General features: G+C 45.1%; 2 protein-coding genes across 3 annotated transcripts in view; one reads left to right on the top strand and one right to left on the bottom strand.

The window, feature by feature from the left end:
• Window positions 1-225: 225 nt before the first annotated feature.
• Window positions 226-7,080, bottom strand: RP9 (RP9 pre-mRNA splicing factor). Its single transcript, XM_057425794.1, has 6 exons — window positions 6,793-7,080; window positions 5,565-5,595; window positions 4,658-4,787; window positions 3,724-3,815; window positions 2,227-2,288; window positions 226-1,526 (listed from the first exon to the last, which is right to left on the bottom strand). The coding sequence occupies exons 1-6, from the start codon at window positions 6,993-6,995 to the stop codon at window positions 1,313-1,315; spliced, it is 732 nt and encodes a 243-aa protein (XP_057281777.1). The 5' UTR covers window positions 6,996-7,080; the 3' UTR covers window positions 226-1,312.
• A 1,927-nt stretch (window positions 7,081-9,007) lies between these two features.
• FKBP9 (FKBP prolyl isomerase 9) overlaps window positions 9,008-24,710 on the top strand; it is a 30,007-nt gene continuing 14,304 nt past the window's right edge. The window contains exon 1 of one of the 2 annotated variants that reach the window (XM_057425774.1): window positions 9,008-9,125. Coding sequence is in view for 1 of the 2 variants with exons in the window: in XM_057425773.1 (XP_057281756.1) it covers window positions 23,221-23,474 (254 nt within the window). In the remaining variant the exon portion in view is untranslated. Of the gene's footprint in view, window positions 9,126-23,196; window positions 23,475-24,710 lie in introns of those variants that run through there. The other variant, XM_057425773.1, reaches the window with a different exon arrangement.

Here is a 24,710-nt window from a genome sequence, read left to right as displayed (position 1 = left end):
AGAAAAAAGTCATCTTCCATGAGATTTAATGTGTGGTTCCTAATGTCAGTGTTAACGTTCACCTTACTAACATCAGGGCTTTATCATGCCTTTCTTTTTCTTTCAATGTAAACATAAGCACAGAAACTGAATTCCATGTAAGCCCTTCCTACTCCTGTCAAGGCAAATCTGTTTCTCCTTCTGCAGACTGCCACTATGTATCTCATCTTCATCCTGAAATCATAGCTTTGTACCACTGCATCTTGATGTTTCAAAAGAGCCGCTTACTCTAATGCAGTTCAGCTTACTCTAGCTATCTAACTGAGCCTACAAGATTAGTTAGAATAAAAGCATAGTAAGTCCACAAGGTCAACTGAGTAGACAGAACTTTTCCTTCTTCCTGCTTATGTGTTCTTTACTGCTGTTCTGTGGTTACCATGTCTATCTTGAAAACCATTTTGAAAGCCTCACACGTTTATATTCTTGTGGAATGATTCATAAAATAATTGTAGTAAACAAAAAATAAGGTGGAATTTATTTCCCCGAGTAAAAAAACCTCAGATGTACCAAAACAACCAATACTAAAGTATATACAGAAATGAATCCTTTTCATCTTGAACATGAAACCCCCTTTTTAAATAGCTAAACCTACTCCCTCTTTACACTCAGCTCCCAATCCTAGAGGCTGGAGAAATGCTTGAGGTGTTGTAGTAGAACTATGTGTATTAATGGTGATGATGTTGAAATTTTATTACACACAATAAAACACTTAAGTTTTATTAACACAGCAATTTTAAGTAGATCCCCTTGATTAAGTTTCCTTTCCTTCAGCAGTGCTCTTTATTTCCCAGCTGCCAGTACTAGGACAAATACACTGAACTTCATATAGGCTGTATGCAGTACAATACAGTACAAGCTGCTGCTTACGAGCACTGTAACTGAACTCCCAGTGCTCTGTATGTAATACAATAACTACAGAGAAAAGACACTTCAATGGACAGCCGGCTCCTGCTGCAGGTTTGTTGGCAATACCTTGGAAGTTGCTGTTTCCTGCCACAATCACATGTGGCAATTCAGAGCCAAATCTGACCAAGGCAGATGACCCTTAGCACAAGTTTTACAATAAAGATATGTTTGATGGAGAGTTTTTTAATGCAGTTCTCTTCTGGCTGCAAAGGGGCAGGAATGGGCAACCAGCGTAGGATGTCATACGTATCACCTAAATACATTCCCAGTTTAATAAAGCCTTTTCTGGTGGTTTCTTCCTCATCCTTTGGATTTTTCCTTTCACTCCATCAGAAGAGGTCAAGGAGCATGCAGCAGGTGACTGCTGCTAATCGGATTCGGACTTCTCATTAGATTTAGATGACTTACGCTTTCTCTTTTTCTTCTTCTTCTTTTCTTTCTTTTTCTTTTCCTTCTTTCTCTTTTTTTTCTTATGTTTATCTCTGCCTTCGGAGGAAGTGGAGCTGCTGCTGTCTTCATCATCCTTATCGCTGTTATCTTCTGAGGTAGAGTCCTCCAAGAGCTGCTTCAGCTCCTGTATCCTGAGTTTAAAAACTGGAATGAGAATCCTTTCTAGCTCTTTTTTACCTGTAAATCTTTATTCTAGCTTTCATCTGTTTCCTTCCTAGCCTGAGAAATGAGAGCTACATGCAAAGGGCAGGGGAACACTTCTGCTTCTTCCAAATTACACTCCTGTTACAGTATTTGCAGACTGATAAAAGCAACCCCTTTAGACACATGCAGATGCTCTGTTCTCTGGGACTTCCCATCCCACAGGATGTCAAAGGCAGAGCACGATATTGGCCAATATTTATGTGTGCAAAATAATAAGGCTACAGCTATCACCAGACCATCCTAAGAAGTTCTGCAATGCAAATGCATGTTGGAATGCTGATATTATGATGTTCATTGTCCTGATGACACATAGATGATGGTACTGAAGCCTTTTTTAGGCCTACAGGTAAACTAAATGCAAGTACCTGATTATTATGGCATAAATGAATGACTACTCTATAAACTCTGTTTTGGGGAAAAGTGTGGAAGATGACAGAATTAAAAAGGCAGGAAGTATTATTGTGTGATTCTTAAGAAAGCTGAAATGCATTCGTGTCTACCAACATAAAGAAACTGCCATTAAACAAAATGTAAGGGTAAGCTTGTATCAAGATTTCCCCTATATTAGTACTGTGATCAAAATGAAAACCAAATTGAAAATACAGTTTACTACGGAGCCACACTTACCTCTTTTCTCTTTCTTGCCGTTTATTTTCCTTTATTATATTATACATTGGATCTTCATGTGCCTTTAAAGTGGAAAACAGAAAATCCAGTGTTGGTAAAGCAAAGTATTTCTTACTGACTGTTATATTTCCTAAAAACAAATAAACCAAAGCAACCCAGATCCAGAAGCTTTTATCAAAAGATGAAATACAGTTAGCAAGCTCTTAATTCCCAAGTATACTCTCAGGCTTACCACACTTAAACTGAACTGGTTTTGTTTTTATTACTTCAATGAAGGGGACCCTTCTTAGATATAATGCCTCTCTGCCTCTTCAAGCAGTTAGCTAAGAGAACACCTTTCATGTACTACAGGGATAGCCAGACAGAGAAATTCAAAATACTGAGCTGTATGTACCCTTATAGCATATTCTGAATATAAACACACAAGAATGATTACAGGAGCAAGGACTATAAGACAAACAAATAATGAAGTTGGAGTCGTCCTTGCTTGCTCTGCACTACCATTATTGGTTCTTAACTCAGTTCTTTTGCAGTGGAACAGCATTGCAGCAAAGCTTGTGGTGAAGGAAGGTAGCAAATAAACACTGCAGATATTTAAGGTGAGTTCATGCCATGCAAGAATTCAGCAAAAAGATGGGGTGATAATTTCTGTTGGAAGATTAAGCAAACAAGTTCAACAGAGATGAGGGATCTGATGTTGACCAGAGGTGGGAATTAAAACATCAGTAACAAATGAAAGATGTTAGGAATGCACCATGAAGGGCCTTGGACATACAGCAAGAGTTTGAAGCAACAGAGAAAAAAGAATGAGGAACAGTGAAGAATAGAGGCAATCTTGTTATGGGAGAGAGCTAAAACTACTCTTTTCAGTAGCATACAATCAGTATGAGCTCAGAATCAGGAGAGAATGAGTCCAGACTACGTTTTTAAGGATAGAAATGAGGGCATAAGACAAGGTCACGAGAGTTTGAAATACAAGTTAAGAGTGCAGAGCCACAGGAAAAGTTAAAGAGGTCAAGCAGAAAGAATCTGCAGAACTGAGATGCAGCCTCATGTAGCAAGAGATCAAACCTGTAGACAACTGGATTACAGACCTAGACAACAGGCTTCATGATGTGGTTGTTCACAGCGACAGCAGAAGGCTTGAAGCAGCTGCAATGTGGGCAGCTCAAGCTTGACTAGACATGTTTTGTTATGTTGGCATTTTAATCACAAACACTGAGTATAATGGTTGAAACAGCTTCTTGAAGGTTTTCAATGTAAATGTAAAAATTACTAATTTTCCTTTTGAAGAGTAGATTTTCTGCAAAGCAGTCAAACATCCAACCACATCTGTAGCTTTTTCTTTATTAGGAGATTTTCGGCATCTGTATTATACTAGAGACAGGGGAAAAGTCCTTAATAAAGCATCATCTAACAGGCTTCTCTTCACTTGCAAGATTATGCATTGTCAGTGTTAAAAAGTACAAGCAGTAATACTACAGCATTTGTACTCACTACTCTAAATTGTTCCAATTTCTGGTTGCCTTTAATGAAGAACGGGCATTCTTTATCTCCTGTTCTGTGTCCGTAACGCTTACACCTCCAACCTTTAAAAATCAAAGAGCAGCAGTGAATTGCATCTCTGAGCCAGATCAGAAAAAAAAACATCAAAACCGTATTTATGCAAATTATTTCCCATGTATTGGAACAAACAGTATGATGTCCATAAAAGCATGGCTTTTATGAAAGGCTAGGCAAGGCTACTGCATCCTTCAAGATACTTTTATATCAGCACGAGGTCATAGATTCATAGAATGATTTCAGTTGGAAGGGAAATTAAAGCTCACCCAGTTCCAACACCCTGCCATGGGCAGGGACACCTTCCACTAGAGCAGGTTGCTCCAAGCCCTGCCCAGCCTGGGCTTTAACACTGCCAGGGACGGGGCAGCCACAGCTTCTCTGGGCACCCTGTGCCAGCGCCTCGCCACCCTCACAGGGAAGAACTTCTGCCTAAGAGCTTATCTCAATTTCCACTTTTGTCCTGTCACTACTTGCCCTTGTAAAATACCCTCTCCACACTTCTTGTCAGCCCCTTTAGGGACTGGAGCTGCTCTGAGGTCTCCTCTTAAGGAGCCTTCTCTTCTCCAGGCTGAACCAGCTCAGCTCTCTCAGCCTGGCTCCAGAGCTGACCTGCTCCAACAGCAGCATCTCCATGGCCTCCTCTGGACTTCCTCCAACAGCTCTACGTCCCTCTTGTGTTCCTGCCCCAGAGCTGGATCAGGACTGCATGGGGGTCTCACCAGAGCACAACAGAAGGGGAGAATCCTCTCCCTCGACCTGCTGGCCAATCTACCTGGACCTCGTCATCTGTCCAGCAGATCTGCCCTCCCCCAGTGTAAGTGGATGGCTCATGAAGGTCCAGTGACATCTGGAATATTTTCAGCCTTACACTGCATGACTTTGACTTCTTTTCCCAAAGGCATCCAAAGCCCTTTTGTTGGGGCATGTGCCAGGAATTCTCGGGCACCTTCATTGCCTGGCACATCAGGTATGCAGTCCTCTGGTTTTGTTTCATTCTCCTATGAAAAAAAAAATAACAAAATAACTTTTTTAACTTGGTAAAAATTAATACCTCAAATGTTCAGGCTTTCACTTACTGTGGAAGCTATTTTCCCTGTAACATTTGTTTTTTCTTGTAACAGGTAAGGGTTTTTAAATGCTTTTAACAGCATTAAGTAATTTGCTTTTGTCCCTCACCCTTGAATTTTCCAGTCTGAACTTTATTGCCATATTAATTCCATTCCTTCCTGTTTATTTTAGTAATTTATTTAAATAAGTAATGTAAACGAAAACTTAACAGACAAACAGAGGCTTCTTTTCCCTCTTTCTTCTAAGAAGACATAATAATTAAAAGCAGCCTTTACATCACAGATTATTTCTTTAGGTTAAAAGCACTAAATGATGGCTTAGGTATACAAATTTGGCAAAAGAAGTTATAACTGTGAAAGGAAAAGTATTTTTACACAAATATTCGAGCATTAATAACCGCGAAGCATCCTGAAAAGATGTCACCCAAACTGAAAGTCTGCTTTACCATAAATGACTCCCCTTTAGCCTCTCTATTAAATACTGCACGAAGCGTGTGCGCTAAGAGGTGATGAAAGAACTGGTCTCATCCTATCTGGGCATTTCACTCTGGATTCACTAAGTCACGGTTCAGGTTGTAACTGAGGAGAGTTTTGAGTTTTACCCTGGAAGCACCTAGTATACAGGTAACAGTCACTTAAACACTTAAAGGACAGGTTTTATGAAAATCCCTTGTCATGCTACACATTTACTGCAATGTATTTACCAACCTTAATGAGCCCAGGGGGAGGTTTCTCATAGCTGAAAAGCAATAGGAACATTGTTACTCTGCAGCTTAGCACAAACACGTTGAGAACATACAGTACTTTGGTGGTACAGAGCTAAAACTTTCCTTTCACCTCACATTTTCCCTTGCATTTCATTCTCTCAACAGGTACCAAGATGCAAGCAGACTGAGACACAGTGTTTTTCATATCGCCACACACGCTTCTCGCAAACATCCTTCAGGTTCATTCTCATGTGGGAGACCTGCTTTCATTGCACTGTTTTACAGTGATGTGTGGTACATCCAGTTCACCCTCAGCTTTCATAAACGCACAATTATCTCCTCTTTTTCTGTAGCACCCCCACCCTCCACCCCCTCGGATCTCACTGATCCACTCCAGCACTGCTGAATCACAGACACAGCCATCTGAAAACATCAGTGTTCCTTACATCCAACCCTGCCAGCCAAACCTAACACATACTGATTTAATCTCTCTGTGTATTAAACCTAAAGACAGAACCATACTGACCCAAATATCATCTTTCCTGCAGCACTTTAGAGTTAACAGCAGATACAAAATGTATTTAAATCCAAACAGCAAGCAGGCACTACTCAGAGCACAGCATCTGAGAAAGCACCTGTGTTGGGAGTCAAACGCCGAGGCACTATGAAATGGTCTAACTTTTTAGTGCTGCTTAGTGCATTTCAGTACAGATTTTTACTTCCATTTGGAAAGGAAAAAAAAAAAATCATATTCTTGTGAACCTCCTGATCTTATTCCATTAAACCCCTTTCAAAGAAATACCATAAACCTTTCACAGAACTGCGGATTACTGATGGAGTCATTCGGCAGATCTCAAACCTTTGTATCTTAATTTCTTTTTTAACCCACTCTAGTGGGAAGCTGCTGCACAACCTCTGCTTCTATGCTGCAACTCCAAGACTCCCAGGAACGTGGAAGAAACTCATTTTCCCTCCACAAGAAGTGGTTATAGAGTCACCGAGCAGCCCTGCCAGTGGCCCTGCTCCCAGAGGCACGGTCTGCTCATGGATAAAAACGAGCCACGGTTTTACACAGTTACGGGGCTGAAGCAGCCGCTGAGGGAAAGGAACGGGCCCTGCCTCCCGCGGCGCCAGGCGGCAAGCGAAACCCTAACACACCCGCCCCCCCCAAGCCGTGCACTGGGAACGATCCGCAAAGGGGCGGGGAGCCTCCCTCCGCCGCTCCTTACAAGGACTCGAGGTGCTGGATCTTCTGGAGCTCCTGCGCCTCCAGCCTCTTCCGTTTCCTCTCCTGCCGCTCCTGGCTCTTCCCGCTGCGCGCCGGGGGCTGCGACCGGCTCTCGAGCCGCGCCCGACTGCCCTTCGCCGCTTCCTGCTGCTGCGCCCCCCCTCGCTGCTCCTCCTCCGGGCCCTGTGGCGCCGTGTGGGACATCGCAGCTGTGGCCAGAGCCCCGGCAGCCGCCGAGGCCGCGGCGACGCGCCCGCCCCTCCCCGCTGCGCATTTAGGTTTCACTTCCCCTCCCGGGCGGGGCGCGACCGCCCAAGCGCCGACTGCCTCCGGTGCCACGGCCGCCTTCGGATCTGCAGGCGTGCACGGCTCTGGTGGGGAAGGTCGCCATGTTTAGCCCATCGTGAGGCGGCGGCAGCAGCGTGGCTCCCCGCCGGCACCTTTCCCGGCCAGTAGAACTAACATATGGAGTGTTGCGCTTTCGAAACACCGATATTTAAAAATAAATAAGTGATAATAACATAAACCCCACCTCAGTGCCACAACCATTCACACACGGGTTGAGACGGGTATCCCAAAGGCCGGGCAGCAGACACCAGGGCAAGTGGAGAGGCAGAGGCTGAGGCTGAGGGTGCCGTGTCACTCACCGAGGCCTCGGGGCGGTGGGGATGCAGTTGGTGGGTGTCTGGGCATGAGGAGGGCAGCTGGGTATGCAAGGAGGGCGCCCATAGTGGTGGTCACAGGCCAGCAGGGGCCAAAATAGGCGTGGGCGGAAGGAGGAGAAGGTCAGGGACATGCCTGCAGCCCCCAGAACACATGCAGACAGGTTTGTTGTCTTTCCTGTCTCTTAGCGAATGGGTTGCTGCCCGTGGAGGAATGGGCTGGCTGTGGGACAAGGAGCTAGCGCAGGTCCGGCGAGCTCTGGCCAAGGCTATGCTGGAGCTGCCTGACAAGCAAAGGGCAATTCCCTCTTCAGCCCAAAAGCACTCCTGAACAGCCCGATCTATACCGTAGTTTCGCAGTTCCCTGCCTCAGCCATGCTGCTTGGGCTGCAGGATGAGGAATGGAGGCAGGTCGGTGTTGGGAAGGTGAAGTCTGAATTGCGCCTTCAGCCTCACACTGAAGTTCAAGGGCACATGAGATTGCTTGAGAGCTGAGTGAAACATACAAAATGGATCTTAGAAGTGGAGGAATTGGAGGTGATTTTGACTGTGATCTCCTTGCTGCTTCAGAAGTGGCAATGATTCGGAGAAAACTCCAGGAACAAACTTGCCAACAGTTTCAAGTTGACAAGCAGGTATTCTTTATTGCGGCGCCGGGAGACACGGGGGATAGCTCCTTCTAACGTGTGTCCCCGAATTGGTCTACAGGTCATCCTTATGTGGTTAGTGAGCATGTTACATCATTTTCCAAAAGGTTTCCGGCATGCATACAAAATGTGGTGGTCTTTAAGGGTCGTTTACTTTTCCGAACAAGCTTAATTGACATTACAGACATAGCAATCATCCTGGCCTTCTACTTACCAGTTAGTTTAACTGCTCTCATCCTGGGCATCTGCTAGTCCGGGATACTCCCCGTCCCAGGTCCTGTCCTTCTGCTTTTCTCACGCCTTTTGTACTGAGGCCCTGAGGGTCTGAAACTATGTCAACTACCTCCAAGCACCGCAGTTATTTTCCATTACAAAGCCATCAAACTTAACATTACTTAGAACTGATTACATTTTGTATGTACTTTTGTGCCTCCTTGTCTCAGCAAAGGGTGCTGTTCCTTGGTAACTGGTATCACAGCACCCTCTGCTTCTGGAGTAAGACACAGCCATGAGAAAGCCCATCTTTTACAAAGGAAATAGCAATCTTACGGTTTATTAAACCATGTAATATTATTAAACAAGCATTACTTTAATGTTGTTTTAGCTTCTACTTGGTAAAACCTCACTTACTTGGGGTGAAAGTGTTTCTCACTTGCTTTCAGTTAAGTGGCTGCCATTGTAACTTCACATCCCAGGAAACTATTTTTGTCCAGTCTTTCTGGACAGTTATTTCTGTCACAGTCTTTTGTAAAGATATGGTGCTTATTTTAAGGTTTAAACAAAATAGTCTAACTCTTCATTGCATATCATGCCGCTAATATATAATATTGATGATTTTTATTTAATGCTCCAAATTTTGTAGGCTTTCTTCCCTGGAAAAAAAGCAGCAGCCATTATGCATGAAACAACTCTCAGCAGCAAAGTGACATAATCTTGGAGATGCAATTCTCAAAAGAAAACAAACTTCTGGTCTTCATAAATTGATTCCAGCATATCCTTCTGGTGAAGATGTCATGAGATGTCGTGTAAGTTGTGAGAAAACATTTTTCATTCATTTAAACTGAAAGAGGAAAGATTGAGATGAGCTCTTAGGCAGAAGTTTTTCCCTGTGAGGGTGCTGAGGTGCTGGCACAGGGCTCCCAGAGAAGCTGTGGCTGCCCCATCCCTGGCAGTGTTCAAGGCCAGGTTGGACGGGGCTTGGAGCAAACTGCACTAGTGGAAGGTGTCCCTGCCCATGGCAGGGGGTTGGAGCCGGATGAGCTTTAAGTTCCCTTCCAACACATACCAGTCTGTGGTTGATTCCGTGATTCATCCTATGGGTCTGTAGTTAGCTCACGTGTTTTGCTTTGCAGTGGGCCCTTCAGCAGTTTTACTAATAGCCTTTCTTTGGGACTAATCTGAGAAGAAGAGACTGAGCTGCTACCATCTCTTGCCATGGCAGGACACAGCAGTTGACCCAAGGTGCAAAACTCAAGACCTCTTTTCTAAAGGCTGAGAGGCAAAATCAGTTTATTTGCTAATCTGAGTTAAATACCAGTGTGTCTACACAGAGTATGAGGCGAATGCAAGGTGATGTGATTTGAGGAAATCCACTATGGTGCACATTAAGCTGATGATTTTCATGTTTGCTGGAGGCCAAGAGATTTGCTGCCATGACACTGCAGGTGTGTGGGAATACGTCAAATGCCATCAGTCCTTTACATGGTCATGTATCTTCAAGCAATCAGTGAGGCAAGAGATATGTTTTTAGGTGTCACAGTTACATTTAGAATGTCTGAAAGGACTTAGATGAGACACAGTGTCAATTTTTCACTCTATTTAGAGAAATGGCAATAGTTGCTAAAAGTTATGCATCAGCTGGGCTGATGCCTACTAAATAGAGACTTTATTTTGGAAGCAAACTCAAGTGATATAATGGAGATTTTTGTCCCTCTTTTCATTCCAGTGTTATTTTGCTATTTTCAAGTGCCTTTTTACTTCATGTTTTCAAACCAGCAGAGTAGTCAGACTATGAAACGGCTTTCCAGAGTGTTTCTGGACAGTAACAGAAAACCTAATGAATTCTGAGGTGGTTATTTTCTAGTTTATGAACAATATTTTGTGGGAGGGATGTGTGCAATAGCAAAAGAGACAGGAGTTCTCTAGAAACCCTATCAGTCTTCCTTTTGTACACCCTTAATGTCCTAGTTTGGCTGGATTGAGAAGACTTCTGCCAGTTTGGAGCAGGTAAGGGCCTGGTTTAACCTCAGATTCAATGTTTTCAGCCTTGAGAAAATAATTGACACAAATTCAGGAACTAAATGCAGTTTCAACAGAAGTGTGGGGTTGCAAGTGGAGGCAGAAGGACAGACCATGATATATTATCCTCTTCTTACCCTTAAGTCAGTGAGAGCTTGGCTGTGTTCTTTGCATCCTGGTGTCTTGTATGTCCAGGCCTTAATTTCTGAGCACATCAGGGCATTTGTGTAATACTCTTTGTGGCGGCAACTTAATGTTGCACACAGACGGTAAAATTAAATAGGTACATAAATCTGCTCAGGCGCAGTGGTTTACATGTGTTCTTTCTTTGGTTTGATACAAATAATTCACAAACGCATTTCCTCGTCTGTCTTTTAGAAGTTATCTTTATCACTCTATTACCCTGCTCAGAAGTACCTAGCTGTGAGGTCTGGCTTTTCCTACACTCCAGTTTTTAATAGAGGGAGATTATAAACTACAGGTAGCCCCAAAGTGTCTCTTTTGACCTTTGCTGAGAAAAGCCCTGGATTCCCATGTCTGTTGCACACTTACCCAAGAACACAATTGGTTTTGAGTCAGTCCTTAGGGAAGATCAAAACAAAATGAATTGGGAAGAAGGAGGGAGTAGAAAAAAAGTAGCTGTTATTTTCAGTTCTAGTTATTCTGGAGCAAAAATTCTCAGTATCTGTTGCTTATCTGTTGCTTAAATTTGTTCTGTTTAAAGGGTTTATATTAGCTGAGGATCTGGTTCCTTGTACTTAGCAGGATATTTATTTGAAGTTATATTGGTTTTTCCCTTTATTTGAATATAGTGCTTCAGGCATTTCAAGAAGTTCATTTTGGGGGAAATGTTGTCTTACCATAACAGCTGGCTGTTACAGTGCTGTAATTCCAGCTTTATCAAAGCATCTAAGCAGAAGCATTAACTGCTGTCACAACACAAAGTATCTAAAAGGCCCGTATGTTTCATAATATCCATTACAACTTTGTTATAAACAACTGAATGTTTCAGCTACAAGCCCTAATGCTGGACCCACTTTAATTTACATCTGTGTCATCCCATGGGCATCAGTATTCCTGTGAGAGCGTGGCCCTGGCAGAACATCAGCCAATCTGTTTCTCTCCATTTTTGGCTGGCTAGAGCTTTGAGCCAGGGTCTGTTTCTGATTATGTGTCAGATATTACGCACAGGAGAGGAATCCAGAACTGATGTTAGGCTCCATGGGAAGCTAAGTACCTCCTAATGGGATCCAGAAGCTGCAGCAGGCTGAGCAGAGCACAGTCTAAATCCAGCATGGCCAGCCTACCACTGCCTGAAGCTAGCTGATAGGAGACATCCATGACTCTAATTTCTGGAACATTTCTGACCTCAGCACAGGCTACCTTGGAACAGCAGTAGCACTTTGAGCCACTTGAGAACCTTGGTTGTGAAGAGAGATGCTGACATGCTTTCTTACAGAGAAATTTAAAGTTTAGTTTAAGTGGAAGTGCTGCAATTTCTTTTGTATGCTAGCTTAACAATTAGGAAATGAGAGACTTGGATTCGGTTCCCTCCTTGGTCTTGGTATTCAGTGATGGTGGCACTAGGAAAAAGTACCCCAACCATCATGTTAATGGCTACATTAGTGGGAGCCACCAACCGTTCATGTTCCACTCTTTGGGAGCAGCAGAGAAAAGCATTTGATATTCATGGGGTCGGAAGGACAAGTGTGTTTGAACTTGGTTGTGAGTACACTAAGAAGGGTGCCCATCCCAACACTGAAAACTGTACTTCTTTCTGTAAGATACAAAATCAATGTTCTAAGCAGGGGCCAGAACCCAGTTCTCCCTCCATTAGCAATATTGCACCACCTGACAGTATCGTGTTCCTATTTCCGCCTTCTCAGATTAATCTCATTTTAAAACTTGAGAGTTCATTATAAACTGGGCTCTGGCTCCTGCTTAGGTCACTGATTTTGTGTGAAAAGTGAAAACTGTTCCTACACACCTGAACCTTCACTGTGGTGTTTACTGCCACACATCATCATGTAAAGGGAATGAGGGAGCAAATGTCTGAAAGAACACAACAGCCACAGCTGCAATTCGTACAGTCCCTGTCAGTGTTCAAGACTGTAAATGTCTACAGGGGCAAGCCTTTTAGCGAAATTGGGAAGAAGAACATCAAGGTTTTGAATCCTAGCCAAGCATAGGAGTGAGCTAAGCGTTGAGTTGCTTGTTTCTGTAAAGACTGGGGTACTACCTAAGGTATTCAGAAATGTCCACCTGCAGGAAAACTCTACAGCTAAGCAAGGAAATGTCTTTAGAAATTAGGGTTGGACAGCAGCTGAGAAAGGTTATTTGAAGTGCAGCTGTAGTCTGAAGCTCCTTTGTAAGGCTGCATCTCATTTTAAGCACTGAAATACTCAGCACAGGTGAGGCTGCACTTCAAATCCTCTGCGCAGTGCTGGGCCCCTCACAGAGACATTGAGGTGCTGGAGGGGGACCAGAGAAGGGCAATGGAGCTGGTGCAGGGTGTGGAACACAAGTGTGATGGGGAAGGGCTGAGGGGCCTGTGGGGTGTTTGTCTGGAGAAGAGAAGGCTCAGGGGGGACCTTACTGCTCTCAGCAACTGCCTGACAGAAGGATGGAGCCAGGAGGGGGCTGCTCTCTGCTCCCAAGAAACTAGTGACGGGACAAGAGGAAATGGCCTCAAGCTGCACCAGGGGAGGTTTAGATGGAGATGAGGAACAATTCCTTCCCCAAAGGGTGCTCAGGCATTGGAACAGGCTGCACAGGGCAGTGCTGGAGTCACCGTCCCTGGAAGTGTTCACACACTGTGTAGATGAGGCTCTCAGTGCCATAGGTTAGTGGTGGCCTTAGCAATGCTGGGCAACAGTTGGACTGGATGATCTTAAAGGTCTTTTCCAACCTGGTTGATTCTGTGATTCTGTGATCCCAATGACTGATAATCCAGTACTTAAGAGAGGAATGATTATCTTCCTTCTTGTAAATTCTGTCCTCCAAGCCTCTGGTTGTTGATTACATGGATGAACTCCCTCCATCCTTCTGTGGAAATACTGCCTTACTGATCACTTAGAGCTTGTAGTGGCAATGTCACCTATTCCTTCCAAAGTGTAATGCTTACTGTCTCTTCAGGCCACCACACAGTGAAAATAAGCTGTCTTTGATCTTTCTTCATAATTTTAACTCCCTTAAGATTTTAGAGAAATGAAATCACTGAGTAACTTACATTTTTCACAAGTTTTTGCCCTTTTCCTTCCAGTCTTTATAAATAAACACAAGTAACTGTATGCAGTCCTGGCCATTTTGCATTGTGCCACTGACACTTTTGGAAGAATGAGGCTGTAGTTGATGGGGGCATATTAGTGTAGTACGCTACTGATAGAGTATTGTATCTCTGGGTATACACTGACATGGTTTCTCTTCTGTTAATAGAAGGCCTCAAATAGAAGGCCTCAAAAAATTACAGAGGCAAAGCTTCATGTAGCCTTCAGGGGGCTTTGCCTGACTAAGGATTGAATACATTTGGGAACTGTGTGAGTAGCAGGAGCCCTCAAATGCATTTGCATTATGGTGCATTATGCAACAACAGTGGGGAAGGGAGAATTTGGCTGACAACTCTTGGAGAGTCTCCCAAGTTCTTACAAAACGTACCATCCTTTGTGGGATTGCTTGTGCCCAAGCTGAATGGGCAGGACTTTGGTTTCATAAGAGACAGCCAGATGCAGTGAAACGGGTAAGTCTCTATTTAATCTGTTTTTGACAGATGAGAGGTTGAGTCAGGATTGCTGCAATTTGAACCCCATATTAAAGGGAAGATAATTATTCCAGATTGGATGTTCCTCATCTATTAAATCTATATATATACTGCTGCTTAACTCCCAATGGTTATAGTCTTACTGTCATCAGGGTTGGCAGGAGTTTTGCTACTGACTTAGCAGGGATCAAGGCTAGATTCTTTGCCTGGTAGCCAGGGTTTGTGTTTTCATAGTTGCAGGAAATTCCTCCTTCTGAGCTTTGGCTATATTGTTGTATCAGTGATCAGTTTGCAAGAACTTTTTCCTTGCAAAAGCAGATTCCTTTCCAGAATTTCTTCTCCAGAATACAGTGACTGATAAAACAGTTCTCATTTAAATAATGCCCAGCGTATCAAATAAAATAGGCAAATCCATCTTTAGGGCCAGTATCTGCCTTTGGTATGTCCCCTCTGAGCTGCCAACTTTCCAGTGGAACACTGGTTGAGTTGCCTAAGAAGGCTCCAGAAATAAAGTGATGAAAAATACAATCTAAAAAGTTGAACACAGAGATTCTTGGTTCTGCTTCCCACCTCTGTTAAACAGGGAGATGACTTCTGTTAAAATAGCTGCTCTGTTAGTTCCATGCAAAGCAGCTGTTCCCACTTAATCACAGGTTTTTCAAAACTAGCCAAAGTTTGCAGCTCTTTAGGCTTCAAATACTTCCCAAATGTCAAGTTACCATCAGTTTCTTTCTAGGTAACTGCAAAGAAATGAATGGAAACTTGCAGTTCTAGAGCTTCTTCTTCCCCTGACCCTGTTGAGAGGGTGATACAGAAGGACCAGAGTAACAGTGGTACAGCAATGAAGCAAGAGTTAGTTATACAAGTTGACTCAGGAGTGTCTCTGACAGGAGCGAGAAAAGAATTCTGGTATGGGACTGTTGAAACTCATGCCAAACACACACAAATAATGTTTCCCAATGGTGGGACAGGAGCCTTCATACCTTTATTCTGCTACTTTACTTTTGCTGTGAATGACATCCAGGAACACTCCCTCACTGCTTGAAAGTTAATCTCCTCTCTTTCCTGATGCAGTCTGTATCTAGGCAGATTTGTACATGGCTTATGTCACTCATGGAGTGTGTAAAAACAATCAATTTATCATCCTCTAATAGAGCTTTCTCCTGCCAATCTTGTGTGCTGCTTTTGGTCCTGTTTAAACAACCTGAGAAATGAGAGGAGTTCTGCCCAGTTATAATGTAATTTTAACAATGTACCAGTGGTATTGTCCAAACAAATAGATGCTGGGTACCGGTGGGTAGGCTGTGTTAACGAAACATGAGTTAAATTATCTGGAATGCAGATACAATACTTAGATTGTAGGCTGTGGGGAAAAATAACAGGGCATTTGGGGCCTCCCAAAATACAAGACAGCAGTGGTAGAATTGAAAATTCAGGCACAGTAATGGAGGCCTCAGAGCTATAGGCACAAACCATAAAGAGGTGACTAAAGAAATGTAGCTTTAGAAGCTGAGTCAGTTGATTTTGTGGGTTAATAAAGAGAACAGAGAACAAGTCAGTATCACAAGTAAAACCTAAAACATGCAGTAAACTGAGAAATAACGGGACTGTGAGCCAGCAAAGAAAGAGCAGCTGCCAGCCCCTCCTTCCTTACAGCCTTGGGTAACATGGTTTAGTGCAAGGTATCCCTGCCTATGGCAGGAAGGTTGGAACTAGATGATCTTCAGGTTCTTTCCAGCCCTAACTATTCTATGATTCTGTGATTCTATATAAAAGTGACCTAAAGTAAGGAGGAAGAAATGCACAGTATCATTCTCCTCCTGGCAAAAAGGAAGAAAAACTCATAAGTATTAGCATTGTAATCATGGCAAAGTAGTTGGAATACTGACAGCTTACTATAACCAAGCCTTTCTTCTTCTAAGGAAGATCTTTTGAGCCCAGTGGGAGGGTGAGCGTGATACCAGAGAAAGCCATAGACAGTGCTAGGTTTGTTTTAGTAGTTTGAATTATAATGTTATTGAATAAGCTGCAATAATCAGCTAATTGGACTATAAGTCTTAGCATGACTGTAACTCTTTCAGTTGCAAAGACTTTAATTCTTGGCTTTATGTTTATGGAGTTTTTTTTTAGCCCACACAGATTGCATGGGATGTTTGTTCTGGGCCCTAAGCATAAGGACAGACAGATAAACTTGGCTGTAATAGCTGGTGGAGAAGGTAGGCATCAAAGGCTGTGACCTGTGCTGCAAAACAGCCCAGCAAACCAGAAATGGGATGAGAATGTGCCCAGCACTCAGTATGATCTCACCAGCACTGTGCAAACACCTAAAGCTGGTTGTGTGATATGAAAGCACACAATTTTGTAAACCTGGGTCTAAAACTGTCTTTTAGTACACAGATCAGATGCCTGCAAGAAGTTACTGGGATACCACCCTCCACTTGCTCCACAGATGGACTATTCTCTGTTAAAAACAAGTAAAGAGGTGTAGTTAATATTGTATGGATCTGTGAGAATCTGCTTCCACAAGAATGTAGGAATTTCTAGTAGAAGTGAAGTGTTAAGACTTGATGTCTGAATACAATTTATTTTCTCTCAAGATGCAATATCTGAATAAAAATTCATGCAAGAGTCACTAAATACTTACTGACTAGAAGAGATTACAGTGATCTTCTTGCACTTGGACCCCTCATAAGCACCTGGTGCAGGACTGCCTACATGCAACGTGTGCTTGCAGCCCAGAACTCCCTGTGTCCTGGGCTGCATCCCCAGAGCATGAGCAGCAGGTCAAGGGAGAGGATTCTCCCACTCTGCTGCACTCTGGGGAGACCCCCTTCTGCAGTCCTGATACAGCTCTGAGGCAACAACACAAGAGGGACATGGAGCTGTTGGAGCAAGTCGAGAAGAGGCCATGGAGATGCTGCGAGGGCTGGAGCAGCTCTGCTCTGGAGCCAGGCTGACAGAGCTGGGCTTGTTCAGCCTGGAGAAGAGAAGGCTCCTTAATGGAAGAGATTAGAGCAGCTCCAATGCCTAAAGGGGCTACAATAAACCTGGAGAGGGGCTTTGGACAAGGGCCTGTAGGGACAGGACAAGGGGAATGGCTTTAACCTGACAGAGGGGAGATTGAGATGAGCTCTTAGGCAGAAGTTCTTCCCTGTGAGGGTGCTGAGGTGCTGGCACAGGGTGCCCAGAGAAGTTGTGGCTGCGCCATCCCTGGCAGTGTTCAAGGCCGGGTTGGACAGGGCTTGCAGCAGCTTGATTTAGTGGAAGGTGTTCCTGACCATGGCAGGAGTTGGAGCTGCGTGAGCTTTAAGCTCCCTTCCAATCCAAACCAGTCTGGGATTCTGTGATACAGTAATAAGAACCAGTGAACAGTACTTGGTAACACTTATGCACTGTGGGCAGTTCCTGGGGAATTCACAAATGAATATGAATGAAGGGAAAAATAACAAGGTGTCCTGTTTCCAGTCTGCTCAGGCAGTGGCCACTGGCAGCTGCCGTGCTGGTACACAGAGGAGTGACTGACCTGACTTGCCTCTTTTCCAATCCCCCTCTGCAAATAATCCTTTAAGTCAAGACAGGTAAAGTGGGTTTGTGGTGTGCTCATTGCAAAATGCAGGAGGTTTTACCTCTGGTAGAACAGATAAACTTGCATTTCAGGAAAGCTGGCTTAATTTATTTTGTGTTAAGTTGTTTGCAGAGGAACGCTTTCCTCCTCTCTTCCCAAAACATAGAACTTCCAGAAAGCATTTTGTAGGCAAAATGCTTTTGGCAGGGGGTGGGTGGATGTGGGGGTGTGGGCTAGACTGGGGTTTGCATAAAAGGGTTCTGTCATAGTCTACACCTAATTTACAAACCGACTCTATTAAGGCTGCTTTGTTTAAAAGAATGTTGGAACAAAACCTTATTATTTTTAATTATAGAGCCATAAGCATTCTCACAGACAGAGCACAGATTGGCCTGATAAAACCTAGGTGGGATAAATCAGTTACCAGGTTGTGACCATTTGCTTTACAGACCTTTTTGAGAAGGTTTTCAGTCTTCAAATAAATGCATAATGCTTCCGCCCTCCCCTTTGATTCACTGAAGATGCTTTGTAACAGATGAACTACCAGTAATGGTTTGATTGTTTTGAATACATTTTAGACAACATCCTTGTTGCAGAAACTGCTCCTCTCTGTGCAGTTTCTGAGATTGTGCATGCGAGTCCAGAGAAGGCCATGGAGATGCTCCAAGGGCTGAAGCACCTCTGCTATGGAGACAGGCTGAGAGAGCTGGGCTTGTTCAGCCTGGAGAAGGGTCAGCCTTCCAGTGCCTAAAGGCGCTACAAGAAGTCTGGAGAGGGGCTTTTGACAAGGGCATGTAGAGACATGACAAAGGGGAATGGCTTTAACCTGCCAGAGGGGAGACTGAGATGAGCTCTTAGGCAGAAGTTCTTCCCTGTGAGGGTGCTGAGGTGCTGGCACAGGGTGCCCAGAGAAGCTGTGGCTGCCTCATCCCTGGCAGTGTTCAAGGCCAGGTTGGATGGGGCTTGGAGCAACCTGCTCTAGTGGAAGGTGTCCCTGCCCATGGCAGGGTGTTGGAACTGGGTGAGCTTTAAGGTCCCTTCAGTCCAAACCAGTCTGGGATTCTGTGATTCTATAATATATATAGACTATGGTTTATTTCACATGAGTTTTGATAATTTGTTACCCAACGCATTTGCCATCTTGTTTCCAGCTACTCACAGTCCATGAGGTATGTCACTAATGGCCAGATTTTCAGTTTATCTCCTCCATAGAGGAACTTCTCTGAAAATCTGGTAACTGATTTCATATTTATGTTGAAATTTCAGCTTTTCTGAAACGGTAAGGTTTAACCTCCATGCTCTCTATTTTCAAGGGTATTTAGACCTGAAAACTTTTTGAATGACAAGCTGATAAGCACTAATGAGGACAGCTGTTAGTGTGCCTCATTATGTTGTGACCCTCTGCAGGGAAGATGCTGAGTACCTAGTGGCAGGTGAGACTTTCTCCTGGCATGGCAGCGTCTGGAAGTGAGTAGTGATTCACACTGATTACCTGCTATTGGTTTGACTTCCTTCGAACATCCGTAGTGGGTGGAGTAGAGAGCAACTGAAGATGTATTGGAGTAAGTGAAATGTGCCTACAGGTATCCACAGTTTAAAATGTATCCACTTCTTATGCTCTGTGCACTTTTGTGTTTTTACTGCTAAACTACTACCAGTAACAAATCAGAATGCAATCTGCATGTGGAGGTGGCTGATCAATCCAGCATGACTCTGTGTCCTGGTTTAGGCATGTGGTCAGGCAACTTGTTCACTCACTGCCCCCCATTTCTTTCCCTCCCCCCTACTCCTGAAGGGACAGAGAGGAGAATCGAAAAGAATGCAACTCCCACAGGTTGAGATAAGAACAGTTTAGTAACTAAGGTATAACACAAATCACTACTGCTGCCACCAATAATAATAATAATAAAGGAAATAATAGGGGAAGAAAATACAACACCTCAGCACCAGCCCCACCCCACCAGACCAAGCACCCACCAATACCTCCTCCAACCCTGTAGTCCTAGCCCTTCCAGGTAACTCTCAGTTACCTCCTGGGCATGATGTGCTGTGGTATGGAATACCTCTTTGGTCAGTTTGGGTCAGGTGTCCTGTCTCTGCTTCCTCCCAGCCTCCCCTCCTCCCTGGCAGAGCATGAGGCTCACAAAGTCCTTGGCCAAACCAAAACATCATTGTTATCAGCTCTGTTCCCAGGCAGAAAGTCAAAACACAGCACTGCACCAGCTACCAAGAAGGAGAAAAATGACTGCTACTGCTGAACCCAGGACACTCTGTGACAAGAGCCCTGTGGCACAGTATTTCTTATGGCCCACCAAGGAAAAAAGCCCAAATCACCTGGATCTTTTTGGTCAAAAAAGGCATTTAGGGTCATTTTTAGACCCTCATGAGTCACACCATTGACAATAAATTTAATTACTCCTAATGTAATTCTGTGTAACTGATAGAATTTTAATTAAAATAATTTGGGTACAAAGAGCTGTTTCAGGTTCCAGGAGTTCTGAACTTACCATGTAGCTGCATAAAATAAAATAGTATTTGTTCAAAATGCTGCTTACTCAAATCTCAGGATCCTCAATGAATATAGTTTAGCCATATTTAATACTTAAAATGTGTAGATACACTGTGCTTCTGTGGTAGTTTCAAAGTATCTGAAGATCTTCAAAGACTTTACAGATGCTTAGGAGAAATTAGCTTTGAGTTATAATTGGGGCCTTCCTTTTCCTCACTTGAAATTCAGCTCAGCAGAGAGAGCATAATGGTTCTTTCACATTAGTTGTAACCCAAAACTATTCTCTAAGAAACTTCTTAGTAGTTTGGAAGAGAGCACATACCGAGGTGAGCAGCTGTGGAAAGCTGCAGAGGGTAGAAGTAATTCATAGTCCGTACAGATTATACAGCCAAGCCCATCATTCTGTGACCTCTCTGAACATGACCTACTGATTAGAAGCAGACTGGCATTTTTTTTTAATTGGATTTTATATCTATTCAAGCTGTGTTTCTCATTGCCCTTACTTTTTTACTTCCAGAATCATAGAATAGTTAGGGTTGGAAAGGATGTTAAGATCATCTAGTTTCAACTCCCTGCCACGAGCAGAAATCTGAGTTTCCTCTAAATTTACCTGCCATCACTTCAAGGTACCTGCAAGCTGTAGCATTTGATATGTTCTTTCTAAGAAAAAAAGGACTCCTTCTGCTTTTCTTGATCTGTAATTGAGAGAGTACTTAGAAAATATCCCAGATCCACTCTATGTTTTCCTCTTTGGGTATGCTACCTTTTTAGAGAACCTCAATATCAAAACACAGTATACACTTGAGGCATCCAAGGACTGAACCTTCAGGCCTGTAATTTTAGCTGTGTGATGGGTAATTGAGAACAGTTAGTGGGTAAGCACTGGGTAAGTCCAATGGCTACTCAGCAGAATATTTCACTAGTCACAACCTCTTCTATGTTGATATAACCGAATGTGTGGCAAACACTGTAATTTACATCATGACTGCCTGGCATTTGGCTTCAAGCACATTCCAAGGAGCAGAACAGCACCTCAGGTTACACACCAGTGGTATCAGGAACTGGCTTCTCTAGAAGCGTTAGGCATGTCTGTACCTATCTCCCTACTTACACTCTTAGTCATTGCTGTGTTTTGGGCTGACTGAAGAACAGGCAATCCAATAGTGGTCAGCATCTCCAAAATGCTTCCTGGGCAGCCAGGTTAGTGTTCAAACTAAGCCATGCTCCCTTGTGTCACTGAATGCCCTCTTAAATAGCCCCTCTCCAGATCTCTTGTATCCCCTTTAGGCACTGGAGCTGCTCTAAGGCCTCTCCTTAAGGAGACTTCTCCAAGCTGAACCAGCTCAGCTCTCTCAGTCTGGCTCCAGCCAGGAGATCCAGCCCTTGTAGCATCTCTGTGGCCTCCTCTGGACTTGCTCCAACAGCTCCACGTCCCTCTTGTGTTGTCGCCTCAGAGCTGGACACAGGACTGCAGGGGGGTCTCACCAGAGCAGACTAGGGGGAGGATCCCCACCCTCAGCCTGATGGCCACACTCCATTTTATGCAGCCCAGCACAAAGTTGAGTACAAAACTGTATAAATATTAAAGAGTCCAAGGAGTTGTTTTGAAAATGTAGAATTCCTAAATAAATGGGCAAAACCCAAAGGCTGTGTCACCACCTGGCAAAAAGAAGTGCCAGATGCAGGGCAAGCTTTGTGTTGGTTGTGTCAACATACTCCAGTGGTTACCTGTGTGTTCTCCTTAAGAAAATAGAGCGTGTCCATACAAACTAACATCAAAAAAAGCTATTTCAATCTAGGCAACTGCCAGACAGTCTACATGTCTTGTTTAAAGGATGCTTTGCAGGGCTGATCTGGGACCTGTAGCATGACTGTTGTTGGATCTGTAGCAGCAAATCTGGTTATCTTCAAATAGCTGCCTGAGTTGCCAACTTTTTTCACTGGTTAGGTCACAGAGCAGCCAGCATCTCCTAGCAATACATCAGTGTTACACAAGAGTGTTTATGAAAGCACTTTAAAACACTTTGATTGGCTGCATCCCTTCTGCTGCAGGGTGATTGTGTTAGTGTGCTGGTGGCTGTGCAAAGAACGGGGAGCTGGGCTTGTGGGACAAGATGCTCAGGTTCGATCGCTGCATCACACCCTCAATGGTTTCTTGTTGCAAGTGGTCCACCTGAGTGGAGTTTATGCTTGTTCTATAATTTATGAATAACAAGATCTTATCATAGAATCCCAGACTGGTTTGGGTTGGAAGTGACCTTAGATCTCATCCAGTTCCAACCCCCTGCCATGGGCAGGGAAGCCTTCCACTAGAGCAGGTTGCTCCAAGTCCCATCCAACCTAGCCTTGAACACTTCCAGGGGACAATAAATCCAAGTTCCTCCTCACCAAGGTCAAAAGGGAGAAGGGGAGAGCTGGCTGGCTGGGGCTGTGATGCCTCATGGATGTTGGTGCCTCACTGCGTGCTTCTCAGGTCATTTTCTCCATCTCTTTTGCACAGTTTCTCTGACAGGCTGTTGCAAATACCTGTGACTGCTGCTCACCGAGCAGCAGATGTCAATGCCACCTTGTTACCTTTGGAGTTGTGATTTTAAAATGGCACATTTGCGATGGGATTTTTAAACCTACAGCTATTCCAAACTGCGCAGGGAGCACGTGTGCCGCGGTACAGGCCCAGCACTGAACCTCCCTGGTGCCTTCGCTCCCTCCCAGGCCGAAGAGCTTATGTATGTGTGAGGAGGGAAGGGCAGGACCAGGACAGGCCGGGAGGGCGGCCCGGGGGCAGCGCCACGTCGCACCGGCAGCCGGTGGGATGGACGGACCGACGGACGAAGGACCGATCGCGGCGGCGTGTGGGGAGCTGGCGCCAAGGCTGCTCCTCCCCGTCTCGGGTGGGAGCGCTCCATCCACGTCTGCAAGTTCGCAGCGGCGGGAGGAGGAGCAGGCGGGCCGGGAAGGGCCGGCGGGCTGGCTCCTGCCTCTCCCCTTTTCTCCGCGTCTCCCTCACTCCCTCCGCTGTGAGCGCTGTGCGCTGCCAGCTCGCAGCGCTCCATGGCGGGGCCGGCGGCAGTGCGGCGGCAGGGCCGATGCTGCGGGGCGCTGCTGGTGCTGCCGGCCGTGCTGGTGAGCTGGGCCGCCTGCCAGGCGCCGCCGGTGCCCGCCGCACAGCCGCCCCCGGACGGCGCCGAGCTCCGGGTCGAGCGGCGCTTCGTGCCCGAGAGCTGCCCGCGGGCCGTGCGGCCCGGAGACTTCGTGCGCTATCACTACCTCGGCTCCTTTCCCGACGGCACCCGCTTCGACTCCAGGTCTGGCCGGCAGCACCCTCGGGCTTGGGTTCCTGCGAGGGTGCTCTCGGGGAGAGCGGGGGAGGGAGCGGCTCGGTCCCCTAAGGATGTTTCTGGGGATGGATGTTGCGGTTGAGGTTCGGTTCAGCTCATCCCGGCTGCGGCCCATGGGCACTTCTGGGGTGAGCACTTGGAAGAAGGTCAGCGGCAAGCTGTGCGGTGTGGTGCGAGCGAGAACAGAGAGCTCCCATGGGAAGGTGTCTCTGGAATGTGAAAGGGTGAAGAGCTGGGGTGTGATTGCAGGGCACTGGGGTGACAGAGACCTCTATGGAGGCTGGGTCCGGTTCTCAGCGGTTTGCGTGCCCGGACGGATCCCCACTGCATTCTTCCAGTTGCTTCTCCAATGCATCCACCAGAACCTTTGTGCTCCAAGAGAGGAGACCGTAAGGATATTAGGTTAGCCTGGTAAACAGGAGCACATAGGGTATTGGAGGCTCTCACAGTACCCTGCCTGTTTCTTTTTGTACGTTTCGTATGTGTTCTCCGGGTTCAAACCTTCTGGAACACAGACATTTCTGAATCATTATCATTGCCAGAAATATAAGAGTTATCAGGCTGTGCTTCCATAAACGTTTTTGGATAAGTTGACCTATGTACAGTGAAGAACCTGGCTGCTTTCCTGCTGTTATTTTAGGATCAGACAGCCTAAACAGTGGGATCAGGCGCTTGTGAGGAATGTTGATGCTGCCCATGGCTTATTTGTTTTTTTTTTCCTGTTTCATTCATTACCACTGATCAGAAAGAAAAAACAAAATGTCTTTCAGTAATCCTGGTAATCTTCCTTGTGCTTCAAGGAGAAATCTACTGCCTTAGGGAAGTAACTGTCCCTCGGTGCAAGCTCAGCTCTTCCTCTGGAGCTGAAGTGGCTGGTAGTGCCCCTTCACCAGTGCTTCTGCGGGTAACATTTGGGATGCAGTAGCTGGAGTTGGTGCAGCTTCAGTGACGAGGCATAGCGAGGACAGTGAACTCATTGGCAAGTGAGACTCCTGGAGAATCATCCTGAGCTGCAGATGTGAGGACACGCACACACAGAGGCGGCATCCTCACGGCTCATTTTACAAATATGTGGCAATTGGGAAACCAGCCGTGTACTAAGAAGTGTGCTTCTGCTTTCTGCAGATACACACTGAGGCTTACGGTGGGCTGAGCTGGATCAGCACATGTCTGCACCCAGGCAGGGCGCTTGGAGGGTCTTCC

Source organism: Pezoporus wallicus, unplaced genomic scaffold (genome assembly GCF_028554395.1).
Source record: "Pezoporus wallicus isolate ANWC-B61680 ecotype Strahan unplaced genomic scaffold, APGP_CSIRO_Pwel_v1 contig_7820, whole genome shotgun sequence".
NCBI classification, from domain to species: Eukaryota; Metazoa; Chordata; class Aves; order Psittaciformes; family Psittacidae; genus Pezoporus; species Pezoporus wallicus.
Note: the sequence above shows the minus strand (reverse complement) of the source record. Positions and strands in the feature narration are given on the sequence as shown.